The sequence below is a fragment of the Phoenix dactylifera genome, chromosome 3 (genome assembly GCF_051530095.1).
Source record: "Phoenix dactylifera cultivar Ajwa chromosome 3, Ajwa_hap1_PhDact_Kaust_v1.1, whole genome shotgun sequence".
In the NCBI taxonomy this organism is placed as follows: domain Eukaryota; kingdom Viridiplantae; phylum Streptophyta; class Magnoliopsida; order Arecales; family Arecaceae; genus Phoenix; species Phoenix dactylifera.
This window is the reverse complement of record NC_143192.1, coordinates 40299400-40316474: the sequence shown is the minus strand read 5'-3', so window position 1 is coordinate 40316474 and position 17075 is coordinate 40299400. Positions and strand designations below refer to the sequence as shown.

Below are 17075 nucleotides of genomic sequence, written 5' to 3'. Positions count from 1 at the left end.
TTACCGTTGGGATCGGAGTCGACTCGCGCGATCAGGAGTCGACTCGCCTGTTGCAGGAGTCGGCTCGTGCTTTACTGGAGACGACTCGGCCACTGTTCCAAATTTGAATTATTGTGCATCCTCGACTGGGAGTCGACTCGTCTTAACCTGGAGTCGACTCGCCAACTTCTGGAGCTGACTTGGCAATTTTGGAGTCGGCTCATCCACTGAAGTCCGTGGATCCAATTTTGAATTTGATCCACTCGAGTCGACTCGACTGTCCTGGGAGTCGACTCGAATCTCAGATCCCGAACTCCCGATCCTCTGTCTTTTGGCTCGTCCAGTCTTGGAGTCGACTCGAATTTCCTCGGAGTCGACTCGGCTCTCAGTTTCCGAAAGTTGGTCTTCTGCCTTTTGACGTGAAGCTGTCTTGGAGTCGACTCGAGCTGTCTGGGAGTCGACTCGAATCTCAGAGGCAGTAACTTGGTTTTCTGTCTGTCTTGGGGTCGCGGTGTCTTGGAGTCGACTCGCGTATTGCGGGAGTCGACTCGAATCTCAGAGTCCATAAAATGCTCTCTGACTTTTTCTTTGTGTACCGCTGAGAGTCGACTCTTGCTTTTTCTGGAGTCAACCTGCCATCCATCGGAGTCGACTCGCGTTCCACTGGAGTCGACTCGAATCTCAGACCCGAAAACTGCTCTCTGACTTTTCTGCCTGTGACTCCTAGGAGTCGACTCATACTTCTCCGGAGTCGACTCATACTTCTCCGGAGTCGACTCGAATTCCACTGGAGTCGACTCGAAGACTGTTCTTTTGAATTTTTCTTTTGATTTTACTCCTCCAAATTGAATCCTTTGAACTTTAAACTTGGGCCAATAAATTGTAGCTTTCTTCCAACTTGAGAGCTTTGGAGGCCTTCTTGTGTTCTTCCAACTTGCTATGTTCCTTGCAAAATAAATATTTTTCTCCTTGCAACATAAACATTAGTATCTATACTTCAAGGTTTTGTGATCATCAAAATTAATCTATGAATCAATCTTTGGGTCATCACTTGTGAAGATCAACGGCACATATGCCTTTATCTCTGAGTTTATCGCTCATGAAATCTTGTCCAAGTTGACGTGTATCAAACGTTTAATGAATATGTATTGGGTGCTAAATAAACGTGAAGTATTAAGATTCGGGCACGAAATTATCTCAAAATTTTTAAATATAATAAACATCCTTTTGCAAAAAATAAATCTGATTTGTTATGTAAAATTAATAATTGTGCGAGTTTTTTTATTAAGTTTTATCCTCATCTCTGAATAGTTTTTAAATTTCTTTTTTCGGGAGTTCGCGGGTGGAGACCCGAGATAAATACCCACGTGGGAATAAAATCAAGATCCCGTTCCCACGAGAATGACTTGTCTATGTAAAAAATTATCGTGCACCGGCGTACGGCGACAAATCTCTGTCGCTTGGCGATGGCCGCCCAGCCAATCGAGGTGCTGCATCGCATCTTACCCTGTTCCGCCGCCACAGCAGAACAAAGATCCCTCGTTGGACCCCGTTGCCACCCCCCCAGCCCAATGATTGCTCGCCTGTGAGGCGTTCTATAACTTCTGTTATAGCGTTTTTTTCCCCCACAAGGAAAGGAGGGAGGAAAGGCGGAGGAGTTAATATTTGTTTTGATGGTGATGGTAGAATAAAGAATAGGATCGAATTCGAATTATCAATATATCCGTATCTCACATCTATTTTTTATTGTATCTGATGATAATATTAGTGTAATATAAAATTTATTGATATATAGAATACTAAAAATATAAATATAAATATAAATATAAGTCAGATAATTAAATTTTATAATTCTAATATTATAAAAATACTAAATAAAAAATAAATTAAATTAATAATATATTAATATAATTATTTATTTTTTAAAAAATTAAAATTATTATATAAAATTAAATAGAATTATAAAAAATAAAATTAGATATGAATCGAATAGTTCCTATTTATATCTATATTTATTTTTTTATATATAGATTCAGATACTAAAATGAATCTAAATATGATCCGATCTATCTATTTTCAACCCTAATAGGGAATTATTAGCAGCCGTTCCAGCATCAGGCGGAGAAACCGGTACGTCTCCTTCCTTCTATTTTATTTTTGTTTTATTATTTTTATTTACACTTATCGTTTATTTGTTGGTGTCATATTTGATGTCTTTCTTGTTGTCCAACAGCCGCCGCCGCCGCAGCTCCGAAATATTAAAACCCCAGCAGAGGAATTCAGCCTCTATTCTCTTTCCCGTTTCTACCATTCCTGTTTTGAAAGGAGTGGAGCAGCAGCGCTTCATATTTCCTTCATACGGAAGGGTTTTTGTTCTTGGTTGGTAGCAAATCTGCAACTCCTCGTCGCCCACCCCTCTTTTCTCCTCATCCTTTAATGGAGCGAGATTTGATACAGGATTTTTATTTTAATCGGTTTATTTAGTTGAAGGAAGGAAGAAATGAGTCTGCGGACGAAGTGGATTTACCACGTGAAGAAGCTGAGCACTGCGAACATCCCCGCGGCGTTGATAGAGAACGGACAGAATCGGGTCATCGATGCCTCCCTCACCCTTATCCGCGAGCGGGCCAAGCTTAAGGTATATTATTATCCCACCTACCACTGGAGTTTTTTCTTGTCCACCAACTTGTTCGGAATTTCTACTTGGTAGGTTTGATTCTTCCGTCGCTTGTTGTTCTTGTTTGAGATACCAGGGCAAATAGATAGGGGAGAAGAGCGTCTATGTTATCAGCTCATATGATAAATAATTCGCATCTCTCTGTGACGCCATACGCAATTAAATTATTCTACCAAACCTTAAGTTTTAAGGTTGAAGAGATGGTGCTGCTGACGTTATTCTTGAATCTATTCTTTGTAAATTCAGAAGAGGAACATTCTGGAAGTAATAACATTTTTGTAGTGCTAAAAGAGGAAGGATATGATAGAATTTGAAAACTTTTTAGATATTGCTAACTATTGGGGTGAAAATGGACCAAACAATATCCGTCTAAATCTGTTTTTGCATTTGAATCTATCTGGATATAGATAGAAAGATAAGCATCCAAATAATATTGGTATCCATATCTGTCGAAGAAAAATGGATATAGATGTGGATAGACGCCTAACTTATCTACATCTGAATATCTGATTCTATTTGTAACTCTAATTAATTTTATATAGTACTCATGATTTTTTAAAAAAAATATATGACCCTATCAATATGTTATTAATTTGATTTACCATCCACTTAGTAATATATTTGATTCTATGGCCATAAAGTTTAATTATCCAATTTATATCTATATTTATATTTATACTTTTGGTATCTGATTTATATCCGTATATATTTAAAACAAATATAGATATGAATTTTTGTATCAGACTAATATCCGTATTCATATCTATATTCATCAAATAAAACAAATATCGATATGGATATACCGGTATCCGATTTGTTTCAACCATACTAACTACATTAGAAAAAGGGAGAAACCTAAGAAAAAGGAGGAAAGAAAAAAAAACCAATTAGATGACACGCAGGACCTACTAATATACCTTCATACAAGATCAATATCTAAATTACAAATTAGTAATTGCCATGTTGGATGGGAATTTTTTGAAGTTATGTTGTTGGATAAAGATTTTGGCTGTTGAGTAAAGGGGTAGTTCCCCATCTCTCTTTATGAGTAAGTGTTTGATGGTTGGACAAGCTACTCACACTCACCAGTGTCCTCTTGAAAGATCTTTTGGCATGTGCTACTTGATCTGAGGTAGTCTTGGTGAGAAGAGGTGGTTAGATATGTATAAAGGGTCTAGAAAGAGGAGCAAAAGACATAAACTTGCATTAGTGAAACTCTGGGAAAAGGTTTGAAAAGGCTTGGGATATAAGTGGAGATAGCCCTAGTAGAAGTACTTGCTATTTGAATACTCATAAAGCCAAACCTCAAATAGAGGCTATATGTTTATGGTTATGTAAAACAAATTCACAATCAATTTTGAATTCTTTTTGCTTCATTGAGGCATGAACGTTTGATATCACAGATGACAGCAGGGAGAAATTGTGATCAAAGCCCCTTTTGGTTGAGAAGTAAATGCCATGTTTACAAGTAAACTATAAGGTTTGGAGTTTGTGCCCATCTTCAAAAAATACAGAATGAAACCATGACTTCTCCATTTTTTTGAAAAGACAGAGATGAATGTGGACAGAGCGCAGACCTCAGACCGTTCAATTAAACCAATTATTGTAGAGTTTCCTGGGGAAGTATTTCTGCTGTTACTGTCTTTCCAGTTCAAGTTTACACTAATTGGTCCAACAGGCTTTTTTGTGCTTTTGTTTTGACAAGACTGAAATTATAAGTGCATTAAGCTGCTAGGCTCGTCTCAGCATCGTTAACATTTCATCAGTTTGCTCATTCTGATTTTCTTCTACTTAAATTTATTATGGTCCAACTTTTCCAGGGAGAGTTGCTACGGGCTTTGGGAGGTGTTAAAGCTTCAGCATCACTTCTGGGAGTTCCTCTAGGGCACAATTCATCATTTCTGCAAGGACCTGCATTTGCTCCACCTCGCATAAGGGAGGCCATCTGGTGTGGTAGCACCAACTCTAGCACGGAAGAAGGTAGAAAAAATAGCTATTCATACTGCAACCTAACTTATTGTACAGATGATGCCATAATCAAATTCTCCAAGTATAATATTTTTTGGTTATATTTTATAGTACTATTAAATAGTAACAAATCATTCATGTTATACCGTGATTGCCTCTTCCATCAATTTATTATTTTAATATAAACCAGTTCTTCTGAACCTTTTCTTTTAGTTTGGCAAACAATCATGCTATTATTGTAGAAAAGGATATGCAGTTCCCATTGTTACTATAGTCTATGGTGAAATATTTTGCAGTTTTGATCATCTTCATTATCTTTTAGTTTGCTTGCTTCCTCCTTGAATTAGAATGGGTGCTGATATAATTTCTCTGAACCAAGTGCACAATTTTTGCAGCAGATCTTTTAGGCCCATATGGGGAAATATTTTGCAGTTTTGATGATCTTCATTATCTTTTAGTTTGATTGCTTCCTCCATGAATTAGAATGGGTGCTGATATAATTTCTCTGAACCAAGTGCACATTTTTGCAGCAGATCTTTTAGGCCTATTCAGTTCTGATCTAAATGTCTTAGATCAAAACTGAAGTCTTTGATGGAATTTATGCTTACATTGTTGAAACAAATAAAAGAGGACAAGTAGGGTGTGAAGTTTGTAAGAATTTAGAAGGAAGCATTTCCAGATGCAAAGTGAATGAGCTTCGGATGGACTTGCATTGAATACTAATGGCTGATGTCAGCAGGTTTGCTGGAAAAATGACAATGTATTCCTCTCATGTCAATGTTAAAGATCCAAAGGTTGCATCAAAGACAACTATTAAATTAGCAAAGTGGCCGGGCTTTTAGTTTCATGATTGATTATGAAAACCCTAGAATGAAGGCATAAAGCACACAACCATATCCGTTCGTGGCATAGCCCTATATATTTGTATCTGCGTTGGTAAGGTGTTAAGCATAAAACCAACTATACAAAGGAGTATCTATAGAACCAATACATTTCATTCTCCTGACATTCCTAAAAATGAATGGGCTACATTTTTGTCATAAGTTATAGATGTAAAGTGCAAGTTGAAGTCAATAAGGGCCAACCAGAAAGCTAAAGGACCATTTGTTGCTAAAACCAATAATTTCTATCCAATTTTAAGTTACCATTATCATGATTATAGTAATGATAAGATATATAACTACTAGCATGGTGCAAACTCAATTGAATTCTCATTTGTCTGACATCTAAATGAATAGGTTCTGAGAGTTGATCTTTGAAAACTGATAGACTTTTGACATCTAAATCAACAATTGACTGATTCCTCAGGATAACTAACACATGATAATAATATAATTAGGTTGCATCTCAGAATGGAACATCCTTGGTGATCATGCATTGACTTCTGACTTTGCACTGATCCTTTTTCTTTTAGTAAATGGAATGCTGTTTAGTCCTCATGATAAGGATTTGGTGGTTGTACAGGTAAAGAATTAAACGATCCTCGTGTGCTAACTGATGTTGGCGATGTTCCTATCCAAGAAATTCGTGACTGCGGCGTTGATGATAACAGACTGATGAACGTTATTAGTGAGTCTGTTAAGCTAGTAATGGAAGAAGTAAGCCAACTGTTTTCAGTATTTCTTCATTATCTTTAATTACTTCAAATACTTTAGTATACTGTATTGGAAGTTTCAGATAGAAACATGTCTTATTGCACTATCTGGCCTAACCTTTTCTAGTCCAGACAACTAATTCTACATATAGCATTTTCTGTTATTTTATCTATGTGTATTTCTCTTTTATATGGAAATTCAATGTCATTAGTTCAGGCAAAGACTTATGCTTATTTTAAGAAAAACCGAATATAGGATAATCTCCAGGAATGCAGGACTCAAAAACCACAACCAGCACAGCTTATTTAGTTTACATTGACCTGTTGTTTAAAGTTTCTACCCCATTCTTTTGGCATTAAGGCCCCCATCATATAACATGTGGAACTTGGGACAACTTCAAAGCTTCATCAAATGTTCTGATGATTAATTTCCAGTTTCTACAAGCATCCTGTAATGGTATCTCCAATTTTGGCATCTTATTCTCTGTGGCTTTCTTTTTGATAAACACCACAGGGAAAAACACCATATTGTTGGTCTTTTCAGAGGCTTAATCTTATTTGTTTACAACAGTTTTCATGGATTTTATTTTATTTTGTTGCCTTTCAGCTTTAACCATTATGCTTTATATTTTTTTGATCCCTCTTCTTTCTCCATCTTATTGCCCTGTAGAGTCAGGAAAACATGAGTGACCTTTTTTCCTTTATATTTGCATGCATTGATGAAGTTCATGCCTTATGGTTTACAATCCGCATATATTAATTTTATCTATTCCACCTTTCATTATTACTTTCTATTCTCATGGATCTTGAAATTGTTCTATTCATAGCCGTCATTCTTGTTTATATGGCTTTTTGTGATATGCCAGGTATAATTAAGCCATTTTACTTAATTGAAACTGTCAATATTAGAAGCCAGTAAGAAGCATATGATTCATGGAGAACTAGTAATGCTTGAGCTGCTGTTTTAGCTATTAAAAATGAATTGCCATATGTTAGCTTAGGCTGAAGCTTCTTGAATATGTGAGTCCTAACTTCTAACAAATGGTGTAAAGCGTATTTTGAATTATATTTAGGAGATTACACAATATGTATATGTTATATTGTATGTTAATATTTTCAAGTATTCCATTTTTCTTTAGCAAAGGATCTGCATGCCTGCCGATTTGTTGTGGTAAGAGATGCAATACCTTTTGAAATTCAATTAACAAGTGAACAGAAAACTGTAAATAATAATCAGGTACAATAAGAATGCTTTCCATGTTTACAAGTTTAATAAGGAAGCGCTATGTATTTAGCATAGCTTGAAAATTCTGAGTTGAAAGCTGACATCTAAGGTTGTACATGATGGTGGATAACGAAGTTAGAAAGTTGACATCGACCATTTAGTACAAAGTTTCTTCCAATACTAGTTATGTGAAATGTGCTTTGTAGATGAAAGAGGCAATGGAATATTACAGTATGAAGCTATTAAGATTACTACCCTCCAACTGTAGAACTTGGTAGATGTAAGAGAGCCAAAATTATAGACGAATCTGCAGCATTTTTACATTCTCCAAGGAGGATGATCCTCAAAACACCAACTTTGCTTCAAGAGTCACTTCAGGGGGTCACATTCTAGGAGGAGGTGAGGGAATGAACGTGAGCTTCATGTGTTCTTCATCTTCAATACTTAGAGTCTTAGACCTTCTCAAAAAGTGATGAGAATTAGAACTCCATGTTCCAATACCTCAAGGCCATAGAGATCGTGTCTTCTGGAGTAGTTGAAGATGTTTTGCACCAGTTTGGAGACTGGAACTTTTGGTGTATCATTGTTAGAAAGTCCGAACAAGTTGCAGGACCACATAAATCTGTTATAGATGTCTGTGAGTCCTTTCACAGGGTTCACATTCAAGAAAGAGGCGAGGGCATGAGGGAGCTCTGTGTGAAGGAAGCTGTATCCTCAATAACCAAACCTCTGCTAGGAGTGGTGAGAATGTGAGATGAACTCCCATGTTCCAATATATGAAGGCCATTGGGCACATTTGTTACTCCTGAGTTGTTGAAGGTGTTCTTCACCAGTTTGGACACTGAAACTTCTGAGGTATTGCCGTTTTACAGGATCTGGACAAGTTGGAAGATTGCCAGGAATCCATAATATGGAGACTGACTATTTATCTCTTATGTTATTTTTTCTTGTTAATTTCAGAAGTATATACCAGCCTTTTCCATGCAAGCTGTTTAAAGTATGGAGAAAATCTTTCATGTTAAAAATTTCTTAATACAATTTTTTGTTATATTAGCAAAATATATGTCGTATAACTGCCTTATCCAATCAATTACATGCTTTAGCAAGCTTTGCCCATCAGTGACATCATGCACGTGTAATTTGATTTAAGAAAAAGATACTTTTTTATGAATCAAACTACTTATTTATATGTATATAAAATGTTAATTTGCCATTATCAAGAACTGATCCAAGGTATGGTTTGAAATCTTTTATTCTCGTCTCATTGCATATTTCTGCCCATTATGACTTATGAGTAGTATTTTGTGATTGTTCGTGCCTACTCATGGCAGGAAAAGGCATAATTCTTGTTAGTACAAGCCTTCGTCCAAACATATGCAAATTTCAAGGACAATCTATCTTAATTGACAAGCTTTCTCTCTTATTTTGTGAGTATGAGAAATTGTATGTCTATTTTGTATTGAAGGGAAACAACCAAACAGCATTAGGTAGATATTGTTGATATGGGAGACAGGCAAATGTAAATGTTTTTCTTTTTAGCTCAGTGCATATCAAAAACTTCGTTCATTAGCTTTCAGTTCGCTGCATACCTGTCAGAAACGTTATCTTTGGCAAAATATAAAGTTATAAACCATCATGCACTTTCTTATTCAATTTTATTAAATATAAGTTCTTTAAATTCCTCAGTCTAAGATATATAATGCAGTATCACGCTAAGCTGAAACTAATTTATTTACAGGAGCCACTTCGTCCATTGGTTTTAGGCGGTGATCACTCAATATCTTTTCCTGTTGTCAGAGCAGTATCTGAAAAGCTTGGGGGACCTTTGGACATTCTTCATCTAGATGCCCATCCAGATATCTATCATGCATATGAAGGAAATATGTACTCGCATGCTTCTTCTTTTGCACGAATAATGGAAGGGGGTTATGTTAGGCGGCTTTTACAAGTAATACTATTTGTTTTGTGCTCTTTTTTTCCTTTTGAGAGTATAATATGAACATCCTATGGTAGTAAGTCTAGGAAACTGAGTGGTCTATTACATGTGAATAAAAAGTAGTGAATTATGCATTACATCCTCATTTTAGATATTATGGTTCTTCCCTTGCTTATTCAGTTATTTTCCTGATATCCAAGTTTACATAATATGGCACAGAAATAAATCCTTTACGCATTCCATTTTTGGATGTGTCTTTCATCACTTCAGATTACGTGAAAAGATGGGTGCGGACACTAAATTAACATGTCTTTGAGTGCATATAAGTGTGTATGCTCAAGCAATTTGTAATAACTTTCAAGGAAAGCAACCCATGCCTTCCCAAAAATGAATTCTGGGAAGATTAGGATCAAGAGCCTGTTTTTTTATTCTTCATGAATCACCCATCCTTCTGGGAGAATGAGAACTTGACATTGAACATACTCAAAACCAAAGATTTAAGTACCAGTGCTTACTGGTCTGTACCGGCTGTGGCAGATTATATTGATAAGGTTCTGATACCGGTACATCCTCTGGATGTATACCATACCATCATATGATATTTCACCTATATTTTGTTGTTTTGGGACCAGCATGTGTTTGTACCGGTATTCTTCAACGTTTGCTCAAAACTGTCACATGTCCTCTTTTAGACAGCACATTGTGTCCTTGATCATATTTAGTTCACTATTATTTCTATCCATTCCTCTTCTGCAACTAATTATGTATATGATTTCAGAGTTTATTTTTTCTTTTTTTGGTAATTGAATTTTTATTTTTTCAAGAAGAATGCTACTGCAACATTTTCTTAATCTGTATAGGATTTCAGTAACTAGTTTGGCATTTTGCCACCCCCAAACCATGTAGGCAGAAAATTCTGTCATATAATCCTACATTTTGATGTAATTGATTTGTAATCATTTTTGATTTCTGGACTTCAAGTGGTTTTCCACTAAGGAATAGCAAATAATAAAGCTTGCATGACTTGGAATTTGGTTTTCCTCATGTTCCAAGTACATCCAAATATATTCCTCTGGTAACTTAAATGCCATATTGCTGTAGCAAGAGCTTTGAACCATTTCTCAGTGGCATTGCCAACATAATCATGATTGGTCTATTTTATAATTTAGGTAGTGAATACACATCAGCTCAGATGTCTGCAGTAGCTTTTTTTTCTTAAAAAAAAAAAAACCTTCACTGTTTGCAGTTCAAAGAAATTTTGTGTTGCCACTACATTTTTTAACTTTATGAAATTTTGTTTGTGGAATTTCAGGTTGGAATTAGATCAATTACGAGCGAAGGGCGTGAACAAGGGAAAAGATTTGGAGTGGAGCAGTACGAAATGCGTACCTTTTCAAAAGATCGCCATATTTTGGAAAATTTGGTATCTTTCTCTCTCCCTCTCATTCACTCACTCACTCACTGGGACACGCATGCATGCCTGCATCCTCTCCTTTAACAATAACCTTCACAAACCTATAACATGCCCACTTGCATGAAGACAGTAGGTGCAAATGGGAGTCACATTTCACACTTCAGAAACATTTTGTTTGGTACCACAACTGGTCGTGCCTCATGCATGTGAAGCATATAAAGTCATGATGCACAGTTCTATGCACTTGCCAAACCTGAGCTGGATGTTTCTATATGCATGTATTTATATGGGCTTAAGCAGGCAGCATTGCCTTCAACGACACACCCCAACAAAGCATATAATGTCATGATGCACAGTTCTATGCACTTGCCAAACCTGAGCTGGATGTTTCTATATGCATGTATTTATATGGGCTTAAGCAGGCAGCATTGCCTTCAACGACACACCCCAACAAAACATCCATATAGAAACAAACCACCCCCCACCCCCCCACCCCCGGGCGGCCCTTCCGTTTTTTTTTTTTATTTATTTTCTTTCCAGGCTTGTGTTAATTTAGCAAACTCATCTCAAGCATGCTCCTAGATTGTTAGCAAGCTACTTTGTATTGCATAGTTGAGTGCAAGAGTCCATGGAACCTTCTCTCTATTACTGATATCAACAATTCAATTACTTTAACAAAAGACACAATCAAGTCAATTGTATTTCAGCAGATTTAATATATAATGGTTTGTGCATGTTGATTCCATGAAGATATTCATCTTGACATTTATTCGTTGTATATCCACCAATATGCGCATTAAAAATTGTATGCTAAATGTAATGAAGCTTGTCGCTCATCATGATAATTTCAATGTTTGATCTAACTCGAGACAATTTGTGCAGAAACTTGGGGAAGGTGCAAAGGGTGTTTATGTTTCAGTTGATGTCGATTGTCTTGATCCTGCATTTGCTCCCGGGGTGTCTCACCTTGAGCCAGGAGGCCTCTCGTTCCGTGATGTTCTGAACATTCTTCACAATCTGCAAGCTGATGTTGTTGCTGCTGATGTAGTAGAATTCAATCCACAACGTGACACTGTTGATGGAATGACTGCTATGGTGGCTGCAAAGCTGGTTAGGGAGCTTACTGCAAAGATTTCCAAGTAATGCAGCCTCTTTTTTCTGGGATGTTCGCATTGAGTACCGGCCATTTTAATGAGTATGTATGACTATAGAATTTGTGCTTGGTTGTGCTGAGGTAACTCTTCAATTGGCTTCTTCATAGTGCTTATTGAGAACATGTTTTGCAGTGTTCTGGATTTAGAAGGATATTCTTTTTTGTAACGTGAGGTACACTATTGCGATTTGCATTTCCTCTTTTAACTTATTGTTGCTGCACTTTTCACCTAAACTGCTTTAGTTTTCATGGACCGTGTACTTTGTCATCTTCGTAGACTGACAAATAACTGTCATTGTGGATATAGTGAACGGCATTTTAAGAAAGAGTAACAGAGAATGAATTTTTTTATTCTCAATCACGCTGTCTTCATTGCTGCAATGGAGCTCGTTATTTTATCTTGAATATAATTTAAAAAATCCTGGCCATAAATGGATTAGCTGACCCTGTACTGCCCTTGTAGCAAAATCCTGAACCAAAAGAGTTTTCAAATAGAATGCAAATAGAACGCAAATAAACTAGGAAATCCCCAAAGTAATGCAAAAAACATGATTCTGCTAATGAGCCTATGACTTTCGGATGCTCTCTTGCTGTTGGTGGTGAGTGCTCAATTTCATCTGTGCTTGAGGCTATATATGAAATGAGAATTTTCTGCTCTTGGCAATGGCTTTCCTAGGACAATTTGCGTGGATCTGAAACTATCAATTGCATCCTACTACTTGCCCTCAGATAATCGAAGGGACAATTCTGTGTCTAGGAGATTAATATTTCTTTGACTGTTCAAACAATCTAAGGGCTTAATTTAATCTTCACAATGAATTCTTACTTTGTTCATTTTTATCAATCGAGCTGCTCTTTAACAGGAGTACATATGATCTACTCATACAAATATCAGCTGAAGAGAATATCTGTCAATTTATTCATGCAGGATTATCGCAAGAGGAGAAAGAGCATGATTGTTGAAGAGATTATGAGTAAATTTTGATTATTATTATAATTTTTCATATTTCCATGTTTTCAGTCATGAAGTTAAACATGGGTCATGGACTCTTAAGAACCAAATTAAACTACACCATTTCACAGGGAGGGAGTGCTCCTCCCTAGACTCTTCAATCCGTATACATTTGTAGCGCCTCGCAACCAAAATGTACACCCCCCTCCGCAAGCCTCATAGAGCCCATCCTTGTCCCACGGGATCTTTTTTTTTATTTTATTTTTTATTTTATGAAGAGGGAGGCAAAGCCACCCGGTCCTTATTAGAAAAGAGAGAGTTTACAAAAACTATTTATAAAAAATTTAGAAAGAAAAGAAATACAAAAGAGCGATACAAATTTTTTACAAAAAATAGTAGTCTGTAAGTAGACATGTTAAGCTATTCAACAAACTGAATAATTTCATAAGTGGTTTGAAAAATCTCTATATTTTTAGTATGCAGCTATATGAGCTCTGTATCTTGTGCCGTGGAATCTCAATTGCCGACTTCTTCCATGCTGCGACCACCACCTGACAAAACCTGGGGAGGGGGTTCCCGCATGGCTTGAAGCGTCTGTGTCTTGTACTCTCACTCGAGCAAACCAAGAGCAGCAAATGCAATGGCAGTGGAAATCCAGAACCCCAAGGTCCGCTGACCCAAGCTCTGTATGTATGCCAATTTGGTCTCAGAGATGAGCGAGCGGAGGTTTGTGGCGATATAGAAATGGCTGAAGAATGACTGCTTGGCACAGCTCTCGTTTGTGTTCTCCTCGTTGAATTGGTGGGACCCGAAGGTGGCAAAGGGGGGGCTCATATGCCCCTCCCAAGGCAACCAGATAGGTGGAGAGGTTGAACATAGCTAGTTCAAAGGGTGAGTGAGAGTCACAAAGAAATCCCAGTTTTGAACAGCCATGTGGTTTAAGTAGAAGAAAGGAAGTTGTCAATGAGAGTGTACCAAGTCCCTGTAGAGAAAAGAAAGGAAGTCTCATTAAGAAAGAAGAGAGAAACTTTTACTAGTTGGCACATTAGTTGTGCAGCCATGATTAGCAGGAGAAGATGCCTCCTCTTTTTAAAAAGGAAAATTATGTGATGTTAAAGAATGAATCCTAAATTTGTCTCTTATATAAATGTTGCTTCGTTCTTCTTTTATTTTTTTTTAACTTCCTTTTCTTTTTATCAATTTGGTTCCTATTCTGGTTTACTGCAGAAAATACTACTGAAGGATTCATATACTATGCAAGTTTTCCTTTGGACCACCAAAGATTTCACTCATTAATACTAATCTCTCCAACAACATTAGGGCTGCAAATGAGTCAGATCAACCCATGACCCGACCCGACCCGATCTGAATTTTAGGACCCGCGGAGCCGGGTCGGGTCCTAAATTTGGATCCGTTCTATTTTTCGAGTCGGGTTGGGTCCACCCAATCTCGACCCGGACCTGGACCCGATCCATTTTTTTTACTTAATATTATTTACTATTATATAGTGGAGCTTTGAATATAAAAATATGTAGACCCGGATCCGATTTCGGATCAGACCCGACTCGAATGAACCGTTGGATCAAAATTTGTAGGCGTGACCCGATCCAATCTGATCCGATTTTCAACCAGGTTGGGCCTGGATCCAGAGAGTCGAACAAGAAATCGGATCGAATCGGGGTCACTCAAGATCCGATCCGATCCGACTCATTTGCAGCCCTAAATAGCATTCTCTTACTAGAGTTAGTGAAAACATAGCGCATGTACAATGAATATGTAATTCATAAATGTTCCAAAAGTAACAAGACGTAGAAAGAAAGTGTAAGGTTTTGAAAGTGCCTTTTAGTGTCACATGACCGCGCATGATTTTGAATGCGCTGGCATGGCAAATTAAGGATTAAAGTAACATTTTCTACCTAGTATATCAAACAAAAAGATTAAAAAAAAAATCCTAGATTCGGATGAAAAGGTGGAGGAATCTTGGAGCTAGGGGAGAAGTCGATCGAAGGGGTCATGGAGCTGGGGGAGAAGGTGGAAAGGGCCACGAAGCCAGGGGATCGAGAATGCAGAGGGATCGCGGAGTCGGGGGATCTCCCTCTAGCTCTCCTTTAACATATTCTCCGCTGCTTTTAAGGGCAGAGGCGAGGAACGTTGCGGCGGTGTCGAAGTTCGACGGGATTAAGGCTCCATACGTTGGATAGGTTGAAGATGCTAAGGCTCCATACGTGGGAAGAGCCTTTGTCAGGGCGGGGCTGACAAATATATATTAAAACCTGAGCATTTGTCAGGTGATATTTTCTTCCCACGTTCTTCTTGCTGAAAATTTCACCTGGCAAAACCTAAAGACGAGATTCCCGCGGGGTCTGAAGTGTAGATATCTCGTGCTGCCACGCAAGAACAAACAACAAGCAGTAGATATCCAAAATGGTTTCAGAGATGAGAGAGCCAATGTTGGAAATGGCAAGAAGAACGTGGGAAGAGCCAGGCTTTGCCCCAGGTCTTCCCACGTTCTTCTTGCTGAAAATATCGCCAGGCAAGGGGATTCCCACAGGCTCTGAAGTGGATATAACCCGTCCTGCACTCAATTGTCTTCCTTTTTTTTTTTTTTTTCACGCCTCTCCTTTCCTCTCTCTATTTATTCCAGGGACATCTCCTTCTCCTCCTCGCCCTCTCTCTATATGCAACTCTCTTTCCCATGGCGAACCGGAACGAGGACTTCCCCACGATGGCTTTTGAGAAGATCATGGTAAGAAAAGATCATAAGAGCTTTTAAGTATTTCTATGGATCAAACTAAAAATAGGAGCTTTTGTATTCCCACCTGATTTTTTTTTTTTTTTGTATTTTTGAGCTTTTTCTTTAAATCTTTGTTATTTGGATATATTTGTTGTTTATTGTTGTTTATTTGGATATATTTGTTTATTGTTTATATATTTGTTATTTGGATATAATTTGGCTTTGATAACCCGTTGATGGAGAGAGGGTCGAATGGGGCTTGAAACCATGAGCTTCTCTGACACTACCATAACCCTCAGCAAATATGCATTAGTGGGAACTCATACTCTTCCCTTACATACTCTTCTCTTACAGACTGAGGAAGTCCCTTACAGACTGAGAAATCTCAAAAGCTTTTGAAAGCATAACTGCCTGCAAGATCGAATTGTTAGACCTAGAGCAAAAGGTTCCCACAAATAGAGGCTGTCTAAGTTTCTTAAGATCCATGGCTAAACGAATAGAAGAATGTTTACAGGCATGTGACCTAAACAAGCTTTCAAAAGCATGCTTGTTTATCTATAAGAACTTGATTCTACAACTTTACTAGGCCACTACAGGTTTGAAATTTTCGTATGTTTTACAGCAATACTTTGTCTAGATACAAGTTCATTGGTCACATCCAAACCAATAAGAGTGCGTAGCATCAAAGCAAGGTATAGCAGTCCCACACATTAAAAAAGGGATATTTGTTTGAACACTCAATCTTTCATCTGTAAGATATTCATGAAGTTAGTGTGCAAAAGCAATAGCAGAAAAGAGATGGCATAGTAATATCACTGAGAAATGAACTGGTAGGTTCAAATGGTGAATGCTTGATACGTACTGTCTACCGAGCAGAGCAATCTCAATATTCAACTGATGAACTCGTTCTAGCTTTTCTGTTGCAGACAATGCACAAGTTAGATTAACAAGAAACACCACATGAAGTGAGTATAAAAGTGAACCAAGCATGGAACTACTACCTGCACAAAGATGGATGCCTCCCTTTTCAAAATCAATTCGCAAGGTTTGGGCTGCCCTCTGAGCTTCTTCGGTAATGAGGTTACCTCCGAGGTCAGCTTTAATTGCTGCATTACATAAACTATAATTGGTAACGATGAAAGATGTAAATCATATTGATTTTGTGTTGCTGACGCACTTTGTGAAGTATTCAATGTAACATTATTAGGATGTTAGGAATGAAAACAAGAAATAAGTTTTCTAGTTTTAGGATATCCATACATGAGAATCATTAGGAATGGTTGGCTCTAGCTTCCATCTTTGGATAAGACTAAGCATTTAATATAGAATGAATGAAGTAAATCTAGTAAATGTTCTAATATATCTTCCAAGTTGCATGCATAATATTATATAATTATTACAAGAGTATGATATAATAAAAATAATATAATTATTAATAACATA

At 37.3% G+C, this 17075-nt stretch overlaps 1 protein-coding gene across 2 annotated transcripts; it reads left to right on the top strand.

Moving 5' to 3' along the window:
* The first annotated feature begins 2018 nt into the window (after window positions 1-2018).
* Window positions 2019-12180, top strand: LOC103703540 (arginase 1, mitochondrial). 2 transcript variants are annotated; one of them, XM_008786422.4, is made up of 8 exons: window positions 2019-2109; window positions 2213-2358; window positions 2464-2617; window positions 4477-4636; window positions 6089-6222; window positions 9182-9391; window positions 10692-10802; window positions 11676-12180. In XM_008786422.4, the coding sequence occupies exons 3-8, from the start codon at window positions 2480-2482 to the stop codon at window positions 11934-11936; spliced, it is 1014 nt and encodes a 337-aa protein (XP_008784644.2). In that variant the 5' UTR covers window positions 2019-2109; window positions 2213-2358; window positions 2464-2479; the 3' UTR covers window positions 11937-12180. The 2 variants fall into 2 exon arrangements, with proteins under 2 accessions (XP_008784644.2, XP_088574512.2); XM_088718386.2 differs by lacking the exons at window positions 2019-2109; window positions 2213-2358 and having other exon boundaries at window positions 2365-2617.
* Window positions 12181-17075: the final 4895 nt, after the last annotated feature.

Excerpts from the sequence above, each read along its gene's own strand:
- LOC103703540 (XM_008786422.4), top strand. The coding sequence starts at position 2,480 with ATGAGTCTGCGGACGAAGTGGATTTACCACGTGAAGAAGCTGAGCACT. Across the intron at positions 2,618-4,476 it reads GCGAGCGGGCCAAGCTTAAG|GGAGAGTTGCTACGGGCTTT; the intron begins GTATATTATTAT and ends CAACTTTTCCAG. Across the intron at positions 6,223-9,181 it reads TTAAGCTAGTAATGGAAGAA|GAGCCACTTCGTCCATTGGT; the intron begins GTAAGCCAACTG and ends ATTTATTTACAG.